The 22,905-nt window shown below is 52.4% G+C and overlaps 2 protein-coding genes across 3 annotated transcripts in view; one reads left to right on the top strand and one right to left on the bottom strand.

Annotated features, from left to right (window-relative positions):
• LOC138833125 (ras and Rab interactor 3-like) overlaps positions 1-3,152 on the top strand; it is an 87,131-nt gene extending 83,979 nt beyond the window's left edge. For both annotated transcript variants that reach the window (XM_070031473.1, XM_070031471.1), the window contains one exon: positions 1,597-3,152. In XM_070031473.1, coding sequence (XP_069887574.1) covers positions 1,597-1,917 — 321 coding nt within the window. In that variant the 3' untranslated portion in view covers positions 1,918-3,152. The remainder of the gene's footprint in view (positions 1-1,596) is intronic.
• A 2,823-nt stretch (positions 3,153-5,975) lies between these two features.
• Positions 5,976-22,905, bottom strand: part of LOC138833124 (legumain-like) — a 31,257-nt gene continuing 14,327 nt past the window's right edge. Inside the window, exons 3-14 of the mRNA XM_070031470.1 lie at positions 21,849-21,946; positions 20,359-20,440; positions 16,522-16,607; positions 14,976-15,051; positions 14,378-14,440; positions 13,639-13,705; positions 13,324-13,442; positions 13,153-13,242; positions 12,569-12,769; positions 8,272-8,442; positions 6,752-6,819; positions 5,976-6,519 (exon numbers count right to left, since the gene is read on the bottom strand). Of these exons, the coding sequence (XP_069887571.1) occupies positions 6,477-6,519; positions 6,752-6,819; positions 8,272-8,442; positions 12,569-12,769; positions 13,153-13,242; positions 13,324-13,442; positions 13,639-13,705; positions 14,378-14,440; positions 14,976-15,051; positions 16,522-16,607; positions 20,359-20,440; positions 21,849-21,946 (1,164 nt within the window). The 3' untranslated portion in view covers positions 5,976-6,476. The remainder of the gene's footprint in view (positions 6,520-6,751; positions 6,820-8,271; positions 8,443-12,568; positions 12,770-13,152; positions 13,243-13,323; positions 13,443-13,638; positions 13,706-14,377; positions 14,441-14,975; positions 15,052-16,521; positions 16,608-20,358; positions 20,441-21,848; positions 21,947-22,905) is intronic.

The raw sequence follows: 22,905 nt of genomic DNA, 5'->3' as shown, positions 1-22,905 counted from the left end.
TCTATTCTCAAATCAACAGCATCTGGTAACTGGCTTCGGGGGGGACACAGCACAGTGTGTGTCCCTTCCATCATGCTTGGAGATTCCGTCATGCTTGGTCTCGGGCTGGCCCTCCCCCTTTACTTCCTGCTTCTTCTCGGTAGTTCCTGCTGCTGACTCAGAGCACCATGAGATGAGCCCCAGCAATAGGAGAGAGGCCCAGGATGGGGGTGAAGATCTAAGAGGGGTACACTCTGCCTCCTCTTAGTACTTCCTCTGCACCTGACACCTTAAATCCCTTCCCCAGACTGAACGTCCAGAGACTGTGTCAGCAGTAGTTACAAAGGGCCCTTGGGGGGCTTAGTGGAGGACAAGGAGAACACAGGACACTACTAAGACACAGAGAGGGGTTAGAATTTCCTTCTGGAAGAATCCCTTTGCTAGGAGCCTGGCACCCCTGCACCCTTTTGGCTGCTGAGCCATCCTCTTGCTGTTTCCACCCTGTCCACAAGAGGGCAGCACCGCACACAGTTCCCATCCGCCCTCAGGATGCAGGATGCCTGCCCTTAGAGGTTGTCCCAGGTTCGAGCTCCCTTTATGGACAAATGCACAGCCATGATGCCAGAACTGATGTAATCCTTGGTCCACAGCTGAGGACACAGAGGGTGACAAAGGTCAAGGGCCACACAGTGAATGGGAACAGGTGCAGAGCCAGGCAGGTCCTGGCTGGTGGAGGGTCGAGTCTACAGGGTGCATTTGTGCATGTGAGGGCTCCTGTCCTCAATTTGTAAGATCCCTCTGCACATGTCCTGGGTCTCCGTCCTGTCCCCAGATCCCTCCCTATTTCCTCTAAGCTTTCACTCCTCTCTCTGCCCTGCCTCCGAACCCCAGGGGCAACTCTGGCCTGAAAGGGCTGAATTGTTTCACCAGTGTGAACTGCAGGGTGCTAAGGTAGAGTCTGAACTTCCAATGGGTGGGTGGGTGGATGGATGGATGGGTGTTGGATGGGTGTTGGGTGAGTGGATGGACAGATGTCAGATGGCTATTGAGTGGATGCATGGATGGATGGATAGATGGATGCATGGATGGATGGATGGATGCATGCATGGATGCATGGATGCATGGGTGTTGGGTGAGTGGATGGACAGATGTCAGATGGCTATTGGGTGGATGCATGGATGGATGGATGGATGGATGGATGGATGGGTGTTGGATGGATGCATGGATGGATGGGTGTTGGGTGAGTGGATGGACAGATGTCAGATGGCTATTAGGTGGCTGGCTGGATGGATGGATGTTGGATGGATGAAGTCTGTGGCCTGGCCACCAGGGGGTGCACTTGCTCACTACTAGGATTCAGTGTGGAAGGGAGACTCCAGAGGGAAGGCTGGCCCCACAGGCTCAGTGCAGTCAGAAGGGGCTCATGCACCTGTTCCCATCACAGCTGCCCTGCCACCTCTGTACAGAGAGAAGCCTGGGGCTCCAAGACATCAAAGACCCTCCCAAGGCCACAGTGGCCCCCACCACTGGCCTGAGCCGGACATGGGAGTGGGGGGTGACACCCAAACTCTGCTTGGCCCCGCCTGTGATGTCAGGCCCTTTCCTCTCGCCCCGCAGGACTTCATCTGTGTGTCGTACCTGGAGCCTGAGCAGCAGTCGCGGACCCTGGCCTCGCGGGCAGACACGGCGGCCCAGGTGCTGTGCGCACAGTGTGCCGAGAAGTTCGAGGTGCTGCAGCCAGAGGACCACCGGCTCTTTGTGCTGGTGGACGGGCGCTGCTTCCAACTGGCCGATGAGGCGCTGCCCCACCACATCAAGGGCTATCTGCTGCGCAGCGAGCCCAAGCGCGACTTCCACTTTGTGTACCGGCCCCTGGATGGTGGCGGGGGCAGTGCCAGCCCACCCTGCCTGGTTGTGCGGGAGCCCAACTTCCTGTGAGACCTCGCCATGGCACTGTTTCCTGAGACTAGCTGGAAAGGCAGGGACTGGCTGCTCTCTCACTTTCACACTTTCACACTTAGGTCCCCTATATACCAGCCAACACTGGCGTTCATGTCAGACGTGTATACCAGCCACCAAGCATGCCTGACCCAATGTGGCACAATAACAGCCAAAAGCATAAAGCAGCAGCCAAAGGTGCTTCCTGAGGCATAGTCATAGCCCTGAGAGGTCATGTTTTTCATTACACAAAAGGAAAACAGACTCCTAGGGGGACGAGGCCCCCCCATCCAGCTACAGCAACAAGCCCACCCCCTGTTCTCACAGCTCCTCAAGCCATTCCCTCCACTTGCCCCCTGCCACCCCACTGTGGTCTTTTCCAGCTGAAGGCCTGAGCTCAGGACTGGCTGAGGAAGGGTCCCCTGGCCACAGCCGCTCCCAAGGCCCCTCAGGACAGAGCCGGCATGGCCTGGACCTGCCCCGCATCTCAGGATGAAGACAGGCCTCACCCTGCCCAGGGCCTGTCTTCAGCCACCAGTGCCCACAGTGCCCCCTTGTGGCACCCGAGCCCAACAACAAGCAGCTATGTGCACACTGGGGCCACCAGGCCGAGCCACCACCTGCAATGCATGGACAAACCCAGCCTCGGCCACAGGAGGAAACAGACGGGTGCAGGGATGACTGGAAGATGCACTGTGGGGTTAATAAAGACCATTTGAAAATGGCACTTCCTTCTCCAGTGGAGCTGGAGTTCTGCCTGCCAGCCCAGGACCCCGTTCTCATCCTAACCCCTTCCAGGAGGGCCCACCTGCCTGCAGGCTCAGGCCCTCGTCCTGCTTGCCCTCGGCCTGGTCTTTTCATTCTCGCCATCCTTGGGCGCCATTCCTAGCTCTGGGTCATTTCCAGAACACCTCTCATCTCCCTGCTTCTTCCTCTTTCAGCAATACCATTCCTATGGTCCATGCATGCTCAACTCCTATGCATCCTTCAAAGCCCAGCCCCTGCAGGAAGCCCCCCTGATGCCTCAGCTTGAGCCACACAGTGCTCATCCATGGACCCACACCCCAGGCTGGTTTCATGAGAGATCACCCATGGGATGGCAGTTGTGGCTGGTACTTTTTCCAGAACATCAAGGTGAGGTGATTAGCTTCTGTGTCCCTGACGTTGAGCGTAGGTAGTTAACAAGTGACTGATAAATGTCACAAAGCTCTTGTGGGGCCCCAGTGTGAATGGTCCCAAGCGGGGCTCCATCCATAGATCAGGGCTGTGCTGCATGCTGCCAGCCCTGAGGTCCCAGGGTCTGATGGGAGAAAGCAGACAGACAACCCTGGCAGGCCCCCTCCCAGCCCTGTCCTACCCCACCCTGCAGCCTCTCCCCCAGGGGCCGGCACTGGGAGGCCCCAGCCGCAGGTAAATGTCAGAGGGACCCCTCTGGCCCCAGCAGCAGATGAAGCTCATGTTAAGGTAGGATTAGGGCTTCACAGCGCAAATGGATCACCAGCTCTGCCCTCTGGGATGATGCCTGGCTCCCGGGATGGGGACAGCGGGAGCTGCTATAAGGATCCTGTATGTTCTTACAGTGCGCCAGCGCCCCCCCCCACCCTGTCTGAGGACCCCGTCAGGAGAAGCTAGAGAGCCTTCTTGGGGCCCCAGAGAGCCGGCAGTCTGGGGTCTCAGGAAGCTGAGCTGCCACAGGGCAGAGGCTGATCTTGGCCAGCAGATGGCGCCCTTCCACCTGAATTCTGGGCAGTAGTGGACTGTGCATTGTGTAACCCACACAGTGGCCCTGGGAAAGAAGTCGATCTAGGCTTTTTGTTTTGCTTCCTACTCCTCCTCCTCTGTCTAGACAGTTACCCAGCTGCAAAGCTAATCTTTTTTTTCTTCTTTCTTGTTTTCGAAATGTAAACCTGGGCTGCTTCATCTTCCATAGGGATGAGATGACAGGTGTGCACCACCATACCTGCACCCTGTAGAACTCTCAGCTCTCCAAAAAGTTAACAGTCAATACCACTGCCGACCAGAGGCCTTACTGCTGACATAAAATAGTTTTCACAGAGGGGCTGGGAAGGTGGCTCAGTGGTAGAGCGCTTGCCTTGCACGCCTGAGGCCCTGGGTTCAATTCCTCAGCACCACATAAGCAAAAAGAAAAAAGCCGGAAGTGGCACTGTGGCTCAAGTGGTAGAGCACTAACCTTGAGCTGAAGAGCTGAGGGACAGCACCCAGGCCCAGAGTTCAGGCCCCACGACAGGACGTCCCCAAAAAATTAGTTTTCACAGGCTTTGTATGTTGTGTGTATTAACTACGTGAAAATACAGACCACCACTAGAGTTCACGTAAGCGCTGCAATACGTGGCTTCGTGGGGAAGTGCACCGTCGTCTGGGGCCTGTATAGATGCCCTTGCCCAGTCATCACCATGGCAACGGGAGGCTGCAAAGCTGTCTTGCAGCACAGTGTGGCCAATCAGCTTCCTTCCTATTAAGATCAGATTCTACTTCTTATGTCCGGTTCCATGCACATAGGGTCTGCATTGATGCAGCTTTGAACTTTTTCAAAATAGACTGCATGTCTGTTTTATGAGTATAAAGGATAAAATAGATTGTTCTCTACACATATCCTATGCATTCTTCCTACCTTCTTGTTTTGTTTTCTTGTTGGTTGTGGGGCTTGAACTCAGGGCCTGGTAGCTGTCCCTGAGCCTCTCTTTGCTCAAGGCTAGTGCTCTACCACTTGAGCCACAGCACCACTTCTGGTTTTTGAGTGGTTCATTGGAGATGAGTCTCCTGGGGGCTTTTCTTCCCAGGCTGGCTTTGAACTGTGATCCTCAGATCTCAGCCTCCTAAGTAGCTAGGATTATAGGTGTGAGCCACTGGCACCTGGCTTTATATACCTTAATTTTCTAGTCATGTGGTTCAGCTATATATTTTCCCCAGTGATCACAAATCTCCCACACCAAACCTGTATAGAAACAGATGTGCACAGCTCCATCCTGTATCATGCAAGGACTGTGGATTGGCAGGCATCACCCTTGAAAAGAAACCTTATACCTGAGCCAGGAGCACCTGTATCCTAGCGACTGGGGAAGTTAAGGCAGGGGGGTCACTTGAAGGACAGCCTGAGCCACAGAGCAAGATTTAATCTAGAAAGAAAAGGAGGGAAGGAGAAAGGGAAACAGGAGAGAGGAAGGGGAGGGCAGACCCGCGAGTCATGAGCATGCATGCATTCCTGGTTAGTTCCCTCTCACAAGGCCTTAGTACCATGAACGCTCCAAGCTCCCCTCCATCTGTGGATCTGCTCTTCTGGACACCTCGTCATAGATGGAACCATAGAACAGGGTGGGCTTGTGTGGCTGTGCTTTAATATTGGAACAAATAGGACACAACATTCCCTTACACTGCCATTCAGTATTCCGCAGGGCAGGCACAGTTGGCATTGACTTTACAACAGGCTGCCAAGCCAAGGACACAGAGGCGCTGTAGAGCGACACCTTTTCCAGCTTCCCCTCGCTGCCCCACACCGGGTGAGGGACAGGCCCTGAGCCTGCTGCTAGACCCGTGACCTGCAGGGACGGAGGAGATGGCACTAGGGGAAGTGGCTTCCTGTGAGTCAGCTGTTGTCACTGTCTCCAAACACTGAATTCTTTACCATGGCCCAGGGTTTCACTGGCAAATGGAGAGGGCGGGGAGACGCTTCACCTCATGGTGGCCAGGAAGCAGAAAGAGGAGGGGACTGGGAGTAACTCAAAGCCCACACCAGTATCTCGGGGGCCTCAAGAAGTTCCCACCACTTTTCAGAAGAGCGCCATGAGGCTCAGGACCAAGCTTTCAGCCTATGAGGGGAGGGGAGAGGAAGGAGGAAGGGAAGAGAGTATGTTTCATAGTCAAACCGTAACTAGGAGGAAGAGAAATCAGGGAAAGGTGAAGAACGGCTTTGTAAGGTGATGAGATATCCAGGCAAGAGCGCCTGAGTCGGGAAGGCCCCGGAGGTGGCGCTGCGGGACAGTGGAGGAAGCCCTCCCGGAGCCCGAGCCACACAGCCAGGGCCAGAAGAGAAGGCAGGCTTCACTCATAAACCTTTTATTTCTTTACAACGTATCTGTTATCGCAGAATAAAATAGAAAAGCAATCAAAAATTAAAACATTCTCTAAAAATAATTTTTTCCATTTGGGGCTTACAGCTTTGTCCAAAAGAAAAAGGCTGAACAGCAAATTTGTCAGAACAAATGCCACACTGGTCCCAGAAGCCCCCTGCGCCCCCCCCACTCCCCACCCCGCAGTGAATTTCTTGCTCCTGAAAACCCATGGCAAAAAAAAACTCCCAAGAAGCAAACGCCCGTTTCTCAAAACTTTGGCTAGTCCAGCTGTAGTCTCTAGAGCTTCACATGGGCCTGCGGGGGGGCTGGGGGGAGGGGGGAGAAAAGCAGGACCAGAGTGGCAGGGCAGGTCCCACTGGATGGCCCAGCAACAGCTGCCCTCTGACCCCACTTCTGCAACCTCCGGCTAGCACACATCCTAAGGAGTGGATGGTATTTCTCTTGGAGAGGCTTCCAGAAGGTAGCTCTTCAGTAGTGATCAAGGCACACCTTGTTCATGGACATCTTTATTCTGTAAGGGACAGGAAGAATGTGGTGAGCCAGGCCAGCCCCGAAGAAGGAATCCAACTGAGAGCCGAGGCTCCCATGGCCCAACCTCCAGCCATGGCCACGGAGGACTCAGCAAAGCCGGCGTCCACCACCAAGTGTCCTGCCACCCACAGGGAAGGACAGCAGTGTGCCCTGCCTGCTCCCACAGGGACCCCCCACCCCCACTTTCCAAACGTAGCCACAGGCTGCTTTACCTCTCGATGGAATAGTGTTTCTCGCAAAGGTTGACCAGCACGTACAGGTGTCTCAAGGCGTATTCATACTGCAAGGAAACGAGCCCAGCATTACCATCGGCATACCATCAGCATTACCATCTCACCACGCAACTCCTTTTTGGCAGTACTGGGGTTTGAGCTCAGGGCTTTGCACTGACAAAGCCTGTGCTCTACCACTTGAATCATGCCCCGGTCCTTTTTGTGCTTTTTGTGTTGCTTTGTTCATTAGCAACTCAATCTCAGACATCGATCCTCCTCTATTTATACCTCTCATATAGATGGGAATTTTGCTTCCTGCCTGGGCTGATCTAGAACTATGATCCTCTCAATCTCTGCCTCCTGCCAATCAACCCTGAGCTTCAGAAAACACCACAGAAATGAAATACGTCAGTCAGGGATTCCTTAACCTTTTGGGGACCTCAGGCCCCTTCCTCCCTCCCTCCCTCTCTCCTTCCCCTTCCTCCCTCCCTCCCTCTCTCCTTCCCCTTCCTCCCTCCCTCCCTCTCTCCTTCCCCTTCCTCCCTCCCTCCCTCTCTCCTTTCCCTTCCTCCCTCCCTCCCTTTCTCCTTCCCCTCCCCTCCCTCCCTGCCTTCCTGCCTGCCTTCTGCTGCTACTGGGACTTGAACTCATGGTCTTGTGCTCACTTTAATTTTTCACTCATAGCTGGTACTCTACCACTTGAACCAGAACACAGTCCAGCATTTTGCTGGTTAAGAGCGAATAAGAATCTCACAGACTTTTCTGCCTGGGCTGGCTCGGAACAGCAATCCTCAGATCTCAGCCTCCTGAGTAGCTGGGATTACAGGCGTGAGCCACTATGCCCAGCTCTCTTGATAATCTAGTGACAGTCATTTGAGTGTCTACCAAGAAAAATGCCTGCAGGCCAAGGTCTGCAATACAAGCAGACCACTGTGCTCTCCGCCCCAAGGAGGACACTTGACAGAGAATCCCAAGGGCCCTGCCTGGTCAGCAGGACCTCCCCTAGGTCTGCCCTTAGGCTGCAGTGACCCCAGCTGACCCCCAATGCTGAGGCACGCTATGAAAGCAGCACGGAGAGCACATGATGAGCAGAGCATGGCTGGGTTCCAGGAAAACTCTGTGCAGTAGCAGGCTGCGGGGAGACGCAGGCTGCGGGGAGACGGAGACGCAGGCTGCAGGCAGCATTTGTCTGTAGGTTACAGTCTGCCAGCTTTCCTTCAGCACGATCCCGCTGTGCTGATCACAGGCCTTTAGAAAATGCCAACTCCAGACACTGTATAATCTGCAGAAACCCCATTCTCTCGTCTCCTCCGTGGGCCGGGGAGGGTCCAGCAGGGAAAACCCACGCGTGGCTGGGGTCTGGCAGGGGCAGCCACAGCCGGAAGAGAAATAAACAACCCTGAAAGCGGATGGACTGACCGCAAGTGCTGGGGGGGAGTGATCTCAGGCCCCCCACAAAGAGCCCAGGCCGGGATGGCCCTTTCCAGGGGCACAGGGTGGGATTCGCTTTGGGGGCTCACCGTGGACGAGTGCCAGTTGAAGCAGTGGGTGCGGAAGTGAGTGACCGCCTTCTGGTAGCACGCATGCTCCGTGAGCAGGGCTCTCTGGGTCAGAAGCCGCTGCACCGCAGCATCGGATTTTGCCAGCAAGGAGACAATTTTGTGCACGGACTTCTCGATGATGTGTCGGGCCTGGGGAGAAAGAGACAGAGAGGAACGCGATAGAAATGCGTCTTCAAGGCCAGGCCGTGCCTGCTCACGCCTGTAATCCCAGCTACTCAAGGGACTGAGATCCAAGGATTGTGGTTCAAAGCCAGCCTGGGCAGAAAAGTTCTTGAGACTCCTATCTTCAATGAACCACACACACACACAAAAGCCAGAAATGGAGCGGTGGTTCAAGAGGTAAAGAGCCAACCTTGAATCAAAAAGCTCAGGGATGGCATCCAGGTCCTGAGTTCAAGCCCTAGGACGGCACTAAAACATAAACAGAAAAACCTTGTCTTCATATGGCTTCTAGTGAGTGGAGAGAGAAGCCAAGAAACGCAATCTGAGAAGGCACACTGCGTGGTGTGTGTATGGAACGTGTGTGGTATGTGGGCATGTGGTGTGTGTGTGTGGTACATGTGTGTGCATGTGGCGTGTCTGTACGTGCGCAGTGTGCTGTGACTGACCTAAGGAGGGAGTGGTGGAACGTGTCCCGGGGCAGACGGCGGTGGTGCGTGGCGCTGCCCTGCCGTCCGCCGGGGCCAGCGCGCTGCCCTGGGTGCAGGAGCTCGCTAGATGGCCCAGAGGACACGGCTCTACACACCCGACCTCACCCGCCCCGCCTCGCTCTGCTTCCACCCTGTAGGGATCCCACAGGGTGCTGGCCCTCCTCTGTCCCCTGCAGACCAGCCTGTGGCGTGGGACATGGGGTCCCGAGGCCCCTCCCCACCCATCTGCGTGACGCTGGCTTCTTCCACCCCAGCAGCAGAGCTGGCAGTCAGGACAGAAGCGGCGGGAAGCAGGGCTGCTCTGCTCGCTGGGACGTGGCTTCTGGAGTAGGGTCGGGTCTGGCTGGCGCCACATTGGCTACAGGGTGGATGACAGGGTCTGGCATCTTGTCTTCATGATGGGGGAGGGAAACACCCCTGCCTATCACCTGCCTCTCAGGAACCCTGGAGACAGGGCTTGGCATTTGAATTTTTTTGGGGGGGAGGGGGGTCTGGTTATGGGGACTGAACTCTGGGCCTGGGCGCTGTCCCTCAGCTCTTCAGCTCAAGGCAAGTGCTCTGCCACTGAGCCACCTTCCTAGCCCAGGGGTGGGCATTTGATAGGTTACTGAATCTGTCAGTCCAGTGCCTGGGACTGGGAATTTCCTGTGGATCTGACCCCTGCTTCAGACCCTATTCAGGCCAGGACCAGCCTAGCCGCCATTACTCCATACCACGCGTGTCTCCTTGATCGTGTCCTGTGTCCTGTCTCCTGGCTCATCTCTAGTCATCATGGCATCCCAATTCAGCTCTCCATTGGAGCTGAATTGGATTGTTGAGATTGTTTTGTTCTTTCCTCCCTCTCTAGCCTGTTTCCTAGCTGTGTTTTGTGTATTTGGGTGCTTCAGGCCTTTGTAACAGCGGGAGGCCTGCAGCCTGCTAACTATGTAATAAAGACTCCAGGGCTGGGAAGGTGGCTCAGTGGTAGAACTTGCCTTGCATGCCTGAGGCCCTGGGTTCGATTCCTCAGCACCACATAAACAAAAAGAAAAAAGCTGGAAGTGGCGCTGTGGCTCAAGTGGTAGAGCGCTAGCCTTAAGCTGAAGAGCTGAGGGACAGTGCCCAGGCCCAGAGTTCAGGCCCCACAACAGGACCCCCCCCCAAAAAAAAAATAAATAAAAATAAATTTTAAAAAGACTCCACGATTCCATATTCCAAAATGTGGCTTCTGGGATGATTCACTTTACAACACTTCCATACAAATTACAAGAACATAAAATGGGGTTGTTTGGGGGGGCGGGGGTACTGTTATTTTGGTGAGGGGTTTCTACTACTGGGGCTTGGATTCAGAACCTGGGCACTTGTCCCTTAGCTTTGTCACCCAAGGCTAGTACTATACCACTTGAGCCATACATCTCTACTGCCAGCTCTCTGCTGGTTAACTGGAGATGAGACTCTCATTCTTTCCTACCTGAGTTGGCTTCTAACTCTGATCCTCATATCTCAGCCTTCTGAATAGTTAGGACTATAGGCATGAGCCACACCTGTACCTGGCTTTTTAAAAAAATTTACTGTTATTTTAGAGGTGATATACAAGGGGGTTACATTTACATATGTCAGGTAATAAATACATTTCCTTTCGTACAGTGTCATCAGTTCCTTCACCTGAATTTTTTTGGTTTTGATGGTCCTGGGGCTTGAACTCAAGGCCTGGGCACTGTCCCTGAGCCTCTTTGTGCTCAAGGGTAGCATTCACCACTTGAGCTACAGTGCCACTTCTGGCTTTTTCTGGGTGGTTTATTGGAGATAAAGAGTCTCCTGGACTTTTCTGCCCAGGCTGGCTTCGAACCCCAATCCTCAGATTTCAGCTTTTTGAGTAGCGAGGATTACAGGATTTTTGTTGTTGTTGTTTCAAGATAAGATCTCACCATGTAGCCCAAGCTGGCCTCAAACTCGAGATCCTGCTTCAGTATCCTCAGGACTGGGATTACAGGTGTGCAACGCCACATACAACCAAAATGAGTTTCTTTTGGTTATTTCTGAATGAGTGATTTTAAATCTAGGATTTCTTTGTTAAAAGTGATTATTTTGCATAAAAATGGGTGCAAAGGTTAACTGGAGATGAGAGTCTCATTCTTTCCTGCCTGAGCTGGCTTCTAACCCTCATATCTCAGCCTTGTGAATAGCTACAATTGCAGGCATAAGCACCGGCACCCAGCTTTGGGAAGCATTTTTGAATTTGTAGCAGACACTAAAGAAACCCTTTGTGAGGGGCTGAGAAGGTGGCTCAGTGGTAAGAGTGTTTGCCTTGCATGATGCTCTCATGCACCACATAAACAGAAAAAGCCAGAAGTGGTGCTATGGCTCAAGTGGTAGAGCACTAGCCTTGAGCTGAGGAGCTGAGGGACAGCGCCCAGGCCCAGAGTTCAAGCCCCACGACTGACCCCCCTCCCCCCCTAAAAAAAAAGAAAGAAAAAGAAACCCTGCATGAGTCATGCTGCTGTTAAAGCCAACCAAGAAAACCAGGGTTCCATGGCTATGAACTCTTAGAAGGTTAAGGACAAGGTGCCTTTCTGTGCCATTTCAATGTTGCATGCAGTAATATCAGCAGACCCAACCCACCAAGAACAAAGCCCTCTGGGACCAAGAACGACGGGTCAGGAGGCCCCCGACCGAAAACGAAAACGCATGAGGACTGTGGTGTCGGACACCAGCTTGAAGCACGTCCTGGCAAACCAGGCAGTCACTCCTGGGGTGTGGCACTTGGGATAATGACGGATGCTCATTTGAAACCAACACGTGGAATTTGAAATCCCTCGTAGATAGTCCGGGCCGTCCATACTCCAGTGCCCTGTGTCAGTGTCACTTATGAACCAGTGCTAATCCAGGGCCGTGGGGATGGAAAGGACAGATGACCTCCTGCCACGCCAGTGTCTGCACAGATGTGGTTTGAAACTAACTCTACAATTCTAAACCAACAAACAGGCTCGGTGGTCAGTAGGATTACCCGGGAACCTCAGCAGGGACTTCCAGCTGCGATCATCACTGTCTTAAGGTAGCAGAAGTGCTTTATGGATTAGATATGTGTGCACACGCACGTACGTGTGTGTGTGTGTGTGCGCGCGCGCAGGCACGCACACATGTGCATGTGCTCTGATAAGAGGGCTTGAACACAGAGCCTCATTCTCTCACTCAGCCCTTTCACTCACAGCTGGTGATCTACCACTGAATCCATGCCTCTACTTTCAGCTTTTTGCTGGTGAAAAAGAAGACACTCCCAGAGTTGTCTACCTGGACTGGCTTCAGACTGTGATCCTGACATCTCAGCTTCCTGAGCAGCTTGGATGATACTTGTGAGCCCCCAGAGTCCGGCTTGTGGACTGGATTCGTCAACAAACAGCAAATACAAATACTGTACAAGCAACAAGGTTGCAAAAGAGGGGAAGGCACATGCCACGGCCACCTGGAAGGCCACACGAGAGACGGCTCCCAGTCTTTACCTGACGAAGTCAAGGTCAGGTTTACTAAGAAAGGATGAGGATGAGCACTGCATTGCCCACTGGCTTCTACTCCACCCAGGGCAGCGGCTGGCACAGTGCCCGGGAAGAGCCTTCCACCACACTTACATCCAGATGCTGCTGGATCTGCTTGACCAGCCGCCGAGACTGCTCCCAATCGTTGGTGGCCATCAGCCTCCTCTTCATGATCGCCATGGGCACCTCGGGGCTTGGGGTGAGGTCCAGGCGTGTGACTGGAGGCAGAGAGATGGGGGAACTGGCTCTGTGCTTCACGCCCTGAAACTGCATCAGCTTCATGGAGGAGATGGACTGAGGAGAGAGAGAGAGAATGAATGAATGAATGCATAGTTCAGGTGTGGGCCCAGCCCCTCTGCAGGAAGCTGAGGGGTGTGATACACTCAGAGCATGCACGCTTCTCCCACATGCCTTCCTCTTATGCACCTAGCAACAGGGAAGCTATGGTTCTCACCAGGAATCAGGTAGGTTCAGAGAGATTCTGTCTCTTACTCAATCGAAGTCTGCAAGTTTGAACCCAGTGGGGCCTGACGAGAGCCCCCCAGGACCTCTGGACTGGCCGTGCGAGGCCGCGCCCCTTCTAAGCCTCAGCCATTCACACACCTGGATCCCATTTTTCTGCACCAAGCCGTGCCCCAGGTGGGTGGAGGAACAGAAGCGTGCAGGGCCTCGCTCACCTTGTTTCCGTACTGCATGACGTGGCTGGTGTTGGTGTGGGACTTCACCAGCTGGTACTGCCTGTGGAGCGTCTCTTTGGTCAGGTCCTCCTGCAAGAAGGAACACACGGACATGTCCAGAGGCCGGGAGCCTGGAGAGCCCGCAGTGAGGGGCCCCCGCCGAGGGCTCACCACGTCCGAGTCCTCCATCCAGTTGACGCTGTACCAGTCGCCCAGGTACGTGCCCCTCGCGTCGTCGTAGTAGCAGGCATAGGACGACTCGTTGGGGTTGGCGGCGGTCGTCGCATAAACTACGAGGAATTAAAGGTGCCTTCGAGTTGTGCCTTGTCTCCCAGCCTGGAACTACATTTGAAGCTGGGCTCTTCCATCCCTGCTGTCCACCAAGCCCTCAGGTTAGGGAAGCCAGCACAGTGGTTTCAGGTCTACAACCTTCACTTCTTTGGAGGCAGAGATCAGAGGATCCCAGTTCAAGGCTCCCCTACCTACCATTGATGTCGTGAGGCAGGTGGTTCATCATGGAGCCAGACTCACAGGCTTCGATGTAGAACACCATCTGCGGGGCAGAGGAGTCACGTGAGCGCCTGCCCTGTCAGGCAAAGGCCCCTGGGGCTCTGCTGCCCCCTCTACCCGTGCTTCTGGAGCCTTTCTACTCTGGCATTTGGGAGACCTTGCTGCTAGAAGAGGCTGCTGCCAGAGGCCACGGAAGCCATTTGACAAGGCGTGCCATGTATGGATCGCTAATGGAGTAAATGATTTAGCAGGTGACGTGAGGAAAGATGGAAGAGAACGAGTTTCGCCAGCCACCGCTGCTGATCCTCCTTCCAAAGAGGAAAACCGCAGGGCACCCCATCTTCTGGATCTCCATTGTGTCCCCCCCAGGGCAGCCTCTCAAGGGTGCCAGACAGGGGAGAGTTCCAGAGTGCACACAATGATGAGTGTTCCCCTGAAACAGGATAGTCCTGGGAACAGCATGAAGGTGTGGCTCCCAGACCTGCAGCCGCTCCCAGGCTTCCCACCCCAGCTCTCACCTGGGGCTGATTCACACTCCACGCCTCCCAAGCTCTCTCTGAACTCCATCAAATGGCCAGTGCCTATACATGGTTAATCAAAGCTGACCGGAGGATCCCTTTCTAGAAAACCCGTCCAGCCAGTCCGGGGCCAGGTACACACGCTGTGAGCTCTGCTGGCAGATTTCCCCCTCCCCCCCCACCCAGGCCGACATTACCTTCTGGTACATTTTGTGTTTGTGCATATAATGAATGGTGTCGTTCAGGTCCTTGACATGAAGCTGAAAAGGAGGGACATGCAGTTGAGATCAACTCGCTAAAAGAAGCCACCTGCTGTGTCTCACCCACCCACACTTCATAAATCCCCTTTCACTTGTCCTTAGAGGCAAACTCAATTCATAGGACAGCCCAGCCAAAGCCCCTGAGTCTCGTCCACTCATTAGAAGGGGAGACAGCACGCTGGTCCATGCGTGTTCACACACTCATTTCTACTGGGTCTACACCGACACATCTGGTCCCTGGACAGCTATGGCCCCACGACAGGAAATGAAGAACCAGAAGAGCCATCCTTGGATGGACTGTCCACTGGCATACCTGTCCCCAAGCCCAGTGCCACAACAAACCCAGCCTGGTGAGATGTTTGAATACACACACCACAGGCGTCATCTTATCCACTTACTAAGAAAGCTACGAAAAAAAAACAAAATTGGGGGACATAATGGCAATATGTGAAGATTTACCTAATATGTGTTACAGCCCATATTTAATCCCTGGCACCAAAAAGCCCAAAGATCAACACGGTTAGAAAAAACTCACATCGTCGTTAGGAAAAACCAGTAATCCCGTAGCACCATGGTCAGTGAAGTAAACGAACACATGGTCCCGGGGTCCACTGCAGAGACAAGGAGCAGAGAATGAGAACGGAGAGGGCAGCCTCTGGGTCTAGTTCCATTGCCTTTTTTTTCTGAAGGGTTTCCTTTCTTTTTTCTTTTTCCATTTATTTATTTTTTGTCGGTCGTGGGGCCTGAACTCTGGGCCTGGGCGCTGTCCCTCAGCTCTTCAGCTCAAGGCTAGCACTCTACCACTTGAGCTACAGCGCCACTTCTGGTTTTCTGGTGGTTAATTGGAAATAACTGGACTTTCCTGCCCAGCTGGCTTTGAAACGCAATCCTCAAATCTCAGCCTCCTGAGTGGCTAGGATTATAGGTGTGAGGCACCGGCACCCAGCTCTGAAGAGTTTTCTTCACCCAAAAGTGAAGAGGATATGTGAGGATCACGGAGAAGGCTGGTGCCGCCCCCTTCCTCTGGCTCCAAAGGTTACTCTGAACCACAACCCATCCCGAACCCCTCAAATCCGAAGGACAGCTGGAACGAAGGGGCCTTGGCAAGGTGGCCCCATCACCTGGCAGTCGGTGACCTGAGCACACGCTGGTGTGAGTGGGATTGTGGAGTCCCATGAGAGCCACCGTCTGCAACCAGATCGCCCCGAGAAGTCGGTGCCTGGCACCCCACGGCCTCCCGTAGGCCCCACCCTCCAATGCCCCTACCACCCCTCCCATGGATCCCTCAGAGAGCTCGCCTCCCTGGCCACAGTAAGTCACCAGAAGTCAGTGCACCCTGTGTGGGCTCCACCTCGGCTCTGACTCCTGCAAGCCTGCTTCCAGCCTAAAGGAGACAGGCTAAGAGATAAGCACAGATAAGCACCTACCCACTGCCAGCGGGGGAAACACTGGGTGAGTGTTCTTCAACATGATCTTTAGCCTTCTTGGGAGGCTGACCTGGGATCAGGGCACAGGCTGACAACAAGTTGGGACCCCACAACCTGACTAACCCGTGGGAACTCACATCTGCCTCACTGTGCCCCCCAGGGTAGGGACACACCAGTGCCACAAGCCACAAATGACAAAAACAATGAGATGATAGTCACCAGGCACAGGTGGCTCACTGTAATCCCAGCTACTCAGGAGGCTGAGATCTGAAGATCACGACCTGAAGCCAGCCAGAGCAGAAAAGTCCCTGTGAGACTCCTATCTCCAATAAACCACTCAAAAACAAAAACCAGAAGTGGCACTGTGGCTCAAGTGGTAGAGCACTAGCCTTGAGCACAAAGACCTCAGAGACAGCACCCAGGCCCAGCAAAAAAAAAAAAAAGAAATGGTAAGGGACACCGGATCACAGGGCTAATTTGAAATGGGCTGTCAGGATTTACCATGGACACTTCCCCCTGTCCATCCTCTCCCGGGTGAGGACAGCCCCATGCTGTCACTTCTCAGGTGATCAGGAGCAAAGAATGACATCGGTTTACAGGTTTCCGGGGTTCTAGCTTACTGAGAGCACTCCATGTCCATAAAGTAGACGTTACCTCTGCAGGACTTTCCCAGATCCTCTGCCCTTCACGGCTTCTGCATCACCCCTCAGCACGGCAAGGAAGTTTTGGGGGGTTACATCCTATAAGAAACCCAGAAGTCAAAATCCGACGAGACTCTGCTTCCTCCCCAGGCTTCCTGCCACACACGTCCAAGCTTTGGAGCAAGCCCTGGGAGCCAGGGAGGACCCCGGGCAGGGTGGAGCTCCTGGATCCTGTGTGTAACCCCCAGACAATTCCCAGCTCTGAGATGACAACTCAGCAAGTCTGCCATTCCTTCCTGAGCACCATGAAGACACCCCAAGATACAGGCAGCTGGGGAACCCACAGGGGAAGAGGTAAAGCCCTCAGACCACAAAGAAGGAGGCAGACCAGGAGCTGTGGGCCACCCGGTACACACAGCTGCTGCCTCAGACGCTGAGTCCTGAGCACATTCGGTGTGCTTAAGAGGGGATTTTATGAAATTTATATTCCATCAATACAAGGGGCTGGGAATGAAGATGTGGTAAAGTGCTTGCCTTGCATTCATGAAGCCTAGGTTCAATTCCTCAGTACCACATAAACACAAAAAGCCCAAAGTGGTGCTGTGGTTCAAGTGGTAGAGCGCCAGCCTTGAGCAAAAAGCTCAGGGACAGTGCCCAGGCCTTGAGTTCAAGCCCCGGGGCTGGCAAAAATAAATAAATAAATATAAATACAACACAAGCTGGGTGCTGGTAGCTCACACCTGTAATTTTAGCTATTCAGGAGACTGAGAACTGAGGACCACGGTTTGAAGCCAGCTCCAGCAGAAAAATCCATGACAATCTAATCTCCAATTAACCAGCAAAAAGAGGGAAGTGGAGCTGAGGCTGAAGGGGTAGAGCAACAGCCTTGAAAGCAAAAGCCAGGTGAGAGAGAGCTCAAGGCCTTCATACTAAAAAACAATGCCAAAAAAGGACAACAACAAAAAAAGCCTGGTGCCCGTGGCCACTCAGGAGGCTGAGATCTGAGGATCACAGTTCAAAGCCAGCCTGGGCAGGGAAGTCTGCAAGACTCTTATCTCCAATAAACCACCAGAAAACAGGAAGTGGTGCATGTGGCTCAAGTGGTAGAGCACTAGCCTTGAGCTCAAGAGTTGAGGGTCAGCGCCCAGGCTCAGAGTTCAAGCCCCACAACTGACAAAAAAAAAAAGGACAATGTAAAAACAACCATCCAAAATGGTACCATGTAAATTCCTGCCTCTTGTACAAGGCGCTGAATATAATACTACCACCAAAGAGAGAGAGAGAGAGACAGAGACAGAGAGAGAGAGGGAAAGAGAGAGAGGAAGCAGACTTTTGCCAGGCACTAATGGCTCCTTCCTGTAATACTAGCTATTCAGGAAACTAAGACCTGGAAGATTACAGTCCAAAGCCATCCTAGGGGTCTGGGAAGGTAGCTTAGTGGTAGAGCGCTTGCCTTGCATGCATGAGGCCCTGGGTTTGATTCCTCAGCACCACATAAGCAGAAAAAAGTGGCACTGTGGCTCAAGTGGTAGAGCACTAGTCCTGAGTTGAAGAGCTGAGGGACAGCGCCCAGGTCCAGAGTTCAGGCCACACGACTGGCCAAAAAAAAAGCCATCCTAGGCAGAAAAGTTCATGAGACTCAATCTCCAATTAACTAGAAAAAAAATTGGGATAGAGATATGGTTCAAGTGGTAGAGCACCAAATATAAGCCAAAAAGCCAAGTTCAGTTCTTGAGCTCAAGCCTGGTATTTATTTTTTAAAAAAGGAAGCAGTTATATTACATAGATGACATATTCAACTTAATTATATTTAAATTTTTTAATATGAAGTAAAACAAAGTAATAATAAATTTTGGATGAAAGTTTATCACAAAGATAAGTGCTCCTAAGATTAAGATATCTTGAGTATAAAGACACTGTGGTGTTGTTAAATACTTGTCAGTCTCCATCAACTGGTAAGAAGATAAGAAGTCTTAGAAGTTCAGGAAAACCCTGAACTATTTCACACCCGGACTGGGGCTGAGAAAACTGGTTAACCACAAACAATACCTCAAAAGAAGAGAGAGAGAGAGAGAGAGAGAGAGAGAGAGAGAGAGAGAGAGAGAGAGAGAGAGAGAGAGAGAGAGAGAGAGAGAGAGAGAGAGAGAGAGAGAGAGAGAGAGAGAGAGAGAGAGAGAGAGAGAGAGAGAGAGAGAGAGAGAGAGAGAGAGAGAGATTTTAAAAAAGAGAGAGCTAGCCGGGCGCTGGTGGCTCACGCCTGTAATCCTAGTTACTCAGGAGGCTGAGGTCTGAGGATCACAGTTCAAAGCCAGCCTGCAGAAAAGTCTGTGAGACTTTTTTTTTTTTTTTTGCCAGTCCTGGGGCTTGAACTCAGGGCCTGAGCACTGTTCCTGAGCTTCTTTTGCTCAAATCTAGCACTCTACCACTTTAGCCACAGCACCATTTACGGTTTTTTCTGTGTATGTGGGTACTGAGGAATCAAACTCAGAGCTTGATGCATTCTAGGCAAGCATTCTACCACTAAGCCACAGTCCCAGCCCTCTGTGAGATTCTTATCTCCAATTAACCACCAGAAAACTGGAAGTGGCACTGTGGCTCAAGTGGTAGAGCACTGGCCTTGAATGGAAGAGCTCAGGGACAGCACCTAGGCCCTGAGTTGAAGCCCCACAAATGACCCTCCCCCCCTTCCAAAAAAAAAGAAATCAGGTTGTCATGGAAGGAACTGTATTACCTGGCTTAAAGTATGCCAAGGCTAGAAACTAAAATTCAGTAAGGTCAATGTATTATGAGCAGTTTCTCTTTTTAACTTCTCTCTTTTCTTTCAAAGCTCTTATAATTCATCCGGGGGTAATGGGTACTAATAGCCCTCCACTGCTTGAGGCCAGGAATTTGAAACCAGTTTGGCCTATACAGGGAGACACTGCTTTTAAAAAAAAATAATGGGGCTATGGGCTGGGAATGTGGCTTAGTGGTAGAGTGTTTGCCTAGCATTCCTGAAGCCCTGGGTTCAATTTCTTAGTACCATATAAACAGAAAAGGCCAGAAATGTTGCTGTGGCACAAGTGGTAGAGCACCAGCATGGAGGCTCAGGGACACTGCGCAGGCCCTGAGTTCAAGCCCCCGAAACCAGCAAAAAAAAAAAAAAAAAAAAAAGGGTTGGGGATGTAACTTATAGTACATTGCTTACCTAGAATAGGAGAGGCTCTGGGTTCTATCCCTAGCTTGTCCCCCCTCACAAAATACTAATTCACTCCACAACCAAAAATCCAAATCTAAACATCAAACACTAGGTAGACACCAGTGGCTCATGCCTGTAATCCTAGCTACTCAGGCAGTAGAGATTGGAGGATCCTAGTTCAAAGCCAGCCCAGGCAGAAAAATCCAAAAGATTTCTTTTTTTTTTTTTCTTGTTCCTGGGGCCTGAACTCTGGGCCTGGGCGCTGTCCCTCAGCTCTTCAGCTCAAGGCTAGCGCTCTACCACTTGAGCCACAGCGCCACTTCTAGCTTTTTCTGCTTATGTGGTGCTGAGGAATCGAACCCAGGGCCTTATGCATGCAAGGCAAGCACTCTACCACTGAGCCACCTTCCCAGACCCTCCAAAAGATTTTTATCTCCAATTAACCACCCAAAAAGCTGAAAGTCGAGGTATATGGCTAAGTAGCAGTGCCTCAGTCTTGAACAAAAAAAGCTAAGGGACAGTCAGTGTCTAGGCCAGGAGTGCAAGCCCCAGTACAAATAAACATGAAACACTGACCAAAAATCCGAGTAGCAAGGTTCTGAGTCTACAAATACGAGAGAGGGGGAAATGACCAATGGAATGGACACAAAGGCGGGGCCGGCGGGGGCTCACCTCTCCGGTGTAGTCCTTCAGCACGCCCTTGTACACGTCTGTGCCATTGGGCCTGTTGATCACGACGCCCGGGGTCGGGTTGCTGAGAATGAAAAGACACAGCTTGGGTGCAGAGCTCCCCAGTGTCTCTTCCACACACGCCCCGCGGAGGAGGGACAAACCCAAACAGCCGTGTGGAGGACTTCTCTGACCGCCTACTCCGGCACCCCCTTTTTGAGTACCGTTGGTTTTGGGGAGGCAGGAAGGACAAGGACACGCTGAACAGGACGGCTGTGTTGTGTTTACACACAGCTGCCCACGCTCAGCAGCACAGCTGTGCTGTGTTTACACACAGCTGTCAGTGACACAGGCCTGACCCCTCCCCGTGCAAGCTCAGATGCCCGCTGCACGTGGCGGGAAAAATAGCTTTTTGGCAATGTTTAGTCAAAACCACATGGGGTAAATCCATGAATCGTGGGCTCCCGGCAAAAACAAAAGGACTGGGGCATGACTCAAGTGCTTGCCTAGCATGAGTGGGGCTCCGAGTTCATTCTCCAGTACTCATCCTAGCTACTCAGGAGGCTGGGGTCTGAGGAGCATGGATCAAAGCCAGCCTGGAAAGACAAGTCCATGAGACTCACTGCCTATTAACCACCGAAGAGCTGGCAGGGGGCTGTGGATCAAGTGGGAGAGTGCTACCTTTGAGCAGAAAAAGCTAAGGGCCATCACCCAGGTGCTGACTTCAAGCCCCAATATTAGCATGTGTGTGTGTGTGTGCGTGCACACATAAATAGCCAGTACTGGAAAGGGGGGAAATACTTGCTTAGGAAACAACTGACAGCACTAAAGCTGTAGGACTAATTCTGGGAGAACCCGGATTTGATCTCAGGACCTGCTCCCTCCCAGAACCTCAGCAGAGACCTCGTGATCAGGGGATAGAACGGTTAAACTTAGTGCTGTGCTGAGAGGTCAAGGGAACCTTTGCACACTAAAATGCACAACCAAAAAGCAACTGAGGGGCTGGGTGCCAGCGGCTCATACCTATAATCCCAGCTACTCAGAGGGAACTGTGATCTGGGGATCACAGTTCAAAGCCCAGCCTGGGCAGAAAACTGTGTGACATTCTTCTCTCGCAAGTAACCACCAGAAAACTGGAGGTGGCACTGTGATTCAACGTGATAGAGCACTAGCCTTGAGCAAAAGAGCTCAGGACAGCGCCCAGGCACTGAGTTCAAGCCCCATATCTGACTTAAAAAAAAACAAACGTGAAGATGGCATTAGGAGATTACTACACACAAACAAGCTTCTGCTGGGCACAGGCCCTGGGCCCCTGGCCAAGCCTAGTGGCGCCTCCCCCGCATTTCCTATGCCATGAAACCTCCCATCCCCAAGACATAGCGATCAACACGAGGCCCGCCTTCTCCCAGCATCAGCCATCTACAGTCCCTGGAGTTCGGATGCTGAGATGGTTTCCAACCCCACAGCAAGCTCACAGTGCGCGCCCCACTTACTCTTCCGAGTTGGCAATGTCGTCATACATCATCACAATGATCTGCTCATCCGGAATCCCATTTCGGTGGATGATCTGATAGGCGTGGCATGCGTCAGCCTGGAAGGAACCACAGAACAGTGCTAAGCTTCACCAGGGCAAGGCCCAAATGTTTTAGGGGTTCTGTCTCCTGTGACTCACTCCCTACTGGTCAAGTTTTTTAACTCTGTGTGTGTGTGTGTGTGTGTGTGTGTGTGTGTGTGTACACGGACTGGTGCTTAAACTTAGCTTTTTTCACTTAAGGCTGGTGCTCTACCACTTGAACCACAGCTCCACTTCTGCCTTTTGGCTGGGTGCCAAAAGATAAGAATCTTACAGACTTTCCTGCCTAGGCTTTGAACTGCAATTGTCATTATCGCAGTCTACTGAGTAGCTAGTATTACAGGTGTGAGCCACTGGCACCTGGCTCATGTTTCTTTAGCCTCCATCTTAAAAGATCCTCACCCAACCCTGTTACCCAATGGGAAGTGGGTGTCTATGTGGGCTACTTACTACCACGCCCACAGGTGCCAGGCCCTTGGAAAGCGCTAAGTGACTTGTTCCCTTGGTTCAGACCACACACAAATCGAAAGCACAGGGGCAGGCCTCAAAACCAATCACTCAGAATGACACTCAGCAGCTGGGCAGGCCGGTCCATACCCCACGGCCCCTCCTGAGCAGAGAACCTCAGCCTCGGCCACAGACACTATTGAAAACTCTGAGGCAAGGGTCCAATTCAGGAGCTGGAATGGAAAATGTTCTGTTTTTTGTTTTTGTTTTTGTTTTTGTTTTTTTTGGGGGGGGGGTTGTGCCAGTCCTAGGGCTTGAACTCAAGGTCTGGGCACTGTCCCTAAGCTTTGTGTTCAAGACTGATATTCTACCACTTGAGCTCTACTTCCAACTTTTGGGTGGTTAATTAAAGATATGACTCATGGACTTTTCTTCCTGGGCTGGCTTTGAACTGGAGTCCTCAGATCTCAGCCTCCGGAGTATATAGGATTACAAGTGTGAGCCACTGGCACCCTGTGTGAAATGTAACT

This window comes from Dipodomys merriami, unplaced genomic scaffold (assembly GCF_024711535.1).
Source record: "Dipodomys merriami isolate MVZ:Mamm:240054 unplaced genomic scaffold, mDipMer1.0.p SCAF_200, whole genome shotgun sequence".
Classification (NCBI taxonomy): Eukaryota; Metazoa; Chordata; class Mammalia; order Rodentia; family Heteromyidae; genus Dipodomys; species Dipodomys merriami.
The sequence above is the reverse complement of the archived record's forward strand: the minus strand, read 5'-3'. Positions and strand labels throughout refer to the sequence as shown.